We start from the raw sequence: 2034 nt of genomic DNA, 5'->3' as shown, positions 1-2034 counted from the left end.
TCCTTTAGGACTCTCTCCCTCCCTCCCTCAGGGCACAAGCCCTCACATTGAAATCCTTTATATCTTTTTATGTCTTTATCTTTTGTCCTACTTCATTTTAAGGAGATATTCTTACCTTTTTGGAGGTTTGGGGTCTTCTGCTGTCCTTTAGAAGTTGTTCTGTAGGAGCTGTTCCATATTCTGATGAATTTTTTATTTATTTGTGAGGAGGTAGGTAATCTCCCTGTCTTACTCCTCTGCTGTCTTTTTCCATCTCTCTGGACACTTTAATAACTTTAATTCTTCCAATCTTAGAACATCTTTTAATTCATATTTTTTAAATTTGTTTTATAATTTCAAATTCCTTCATCATGGTTTTGTTATTTTTCAGGGTATAAATCTTCCACTTCTTTGGCTAAGTTTATTCCTAGGTAGTTTATACTTTTTTTTTTTTTTTTTACTGATGAATCATTTACTCGAACAAGACAAAACGTCTCCACATTGTTTCCTTTTATACAGAAAGTGGAACATTTCAAATATATTAACTTTTCTCTTCAACAAAATTTCTTTCAATCTGGTCCCAGGAACTGCTTTGCACTTCAGGATTCACGTTTCAATAACACATATGCACCCATTACGGCCAAAAGAGCATACTTAAGTTTTGGATAGTCGTTCATTATTATGGTGACCATACCGACATATGGCAAAAACCCTCGGGCGCACCCCACCACGTCCTTCTTCTCGAGCCAGTTCTGGCCTTCTTTGTACAAGCCTCTATCATCAACTTCATTATTATCTCCTTTAGTCAGAAATTTGATGTCTCCATTGTCTTTTTCATAAACTTTGATTACTCTGTGAACTATTGGGATGTCTCGTCCTTCGACTTTGAAAACAACGATTTCTCCAGCTCTAATGGGGTCTTCCCGGAAATTCGTTAGGAACAGAAGGTCGCCCCTGTGAAAGGCTGGCTCCATGCTGCCGCTCAGCACCACCAAGATGGGGCTTTCACTGCTGGTGAGGACAATCAGGCCTTTCCAGATCATGAGCGCAGAGGACACGATCATAGCAAAGTTTAAGACCTGGTAGTAGCGCTGGCGCTTGTTCATCTTCCTCAGGTCCCCATAGATGTTCAAGCTGGACGCGGGGAGATGCGCCCCCACGGTGCTGGTGCGCACCATGCTGGTGTCTCCGGTGGGGTCGGGGGGGGGGGCACACCTAGGCAGCCGGCCGGCTACAGGAGTTGCTGACAGCTGCGGAGCGCCGGCCCGGCCCCTCCCCTATACTTTTTGATGCAATTTTGCTGTTCAGTTGCTAAGTCATGTCCGATTTTTGAAATCCCATGAACTGCAGCATGCCAGGCTTCTCTGTCCTTCACTATCTCCTGGAGTTTGCTCAAACTCATGTCCATTGAGTCAATGATACCATACAACCATCTCATCCTCTGTCACCCCCTTCTCCTCTTGCTTTCAATCTCTCCCAGCATCAGGGTCTTTTCCAATGAGTTGACTCTTCCCATCAGGTGGCCAAAGTATTGGAGTTCAGCTTCAGCATGAGTCCCTCCAATGAATATTCAAGGTTGATTTGATTTAGAACTGACTGACTTGATCTTGCTGTCCAAGGGATTCTCAAGAGTCTTCTCCAGCACCACAATTAGAAAGCATCAATTCTTCAGCCTTCTTTATAGTCCAACTCTCACATCCTTACACGACTACTGGAAAAACCATAGCTTTAACTGTATGGACATTGGCAGAAAAATGATGTCTCTGCTTTTTAATATGTTGTCTAGGTTTGTTGTGGCTTTACTCTCAAGTGGCAAACGTCTTTCAATTTCGTGGCTGCAGTCACCATCCGCAGTGATTTTCAAGCACAAGAAAATAAGATCTGTCACTGTTTCCACCTTTTCCCCATTTATTTGCTATGAAATGATGAGACCAGATGCTATGATATTCATTTTTTTTAATGTTGAGTTTTAAGCCAGCTTTTTCAGTCTCCTCTTTCACCTTCAGGATGCTCTTTAGCTCCTCTTCACTTTTTGCCATTAAAGTGATATCATCT

At 42.4% G+C, this 2034-nt stretch overlaps 1 protein-coding gene across 1 annotated transcript; it reads right to left on the bottom strand.

Moving 5' to 3' along the window:
• Positions 1 to 430: 430 nt before the first annotated feature.
• Positions 431 to 1193, bottom strand: LOC122689612 (signal peptidase complex catalytic subunit SEC11C-like). The gene has a single exon (XM_043896216.1). The coding sequence runs from the start codon at positions 1155 to 1157 to the stop codon at positions 579 to 581; it is 579 nt and encodes a 192-aa protein (XP_043752151.1). The 5' UTR covers positions 1158 to 1193; the 3' UTR covers positions 431 to 578.
• Between the last annotated feature and the right edge of the window lie 841 nt (positions 1194 to 2034).

This window comes from Cervus elaphus, chromosome X, assembly GCF_910594005.1.
Source record: "Cervus elaphus chromosome X, mCerEla1.1, whole genome shotgun sequence".
In the NCBI taxonomy this organism is placed as follows: Eukaryota; Metazoa; Chordata; class Mammalia; order Artiodactyla; family Cervidae; genus Cervus; species Cervus elaphus.
The sequence above is the reverse complement of the archived record's forward strand: the minus strand, read 5'-3'. Positions and strand labels throughout refer to the sequence as shown.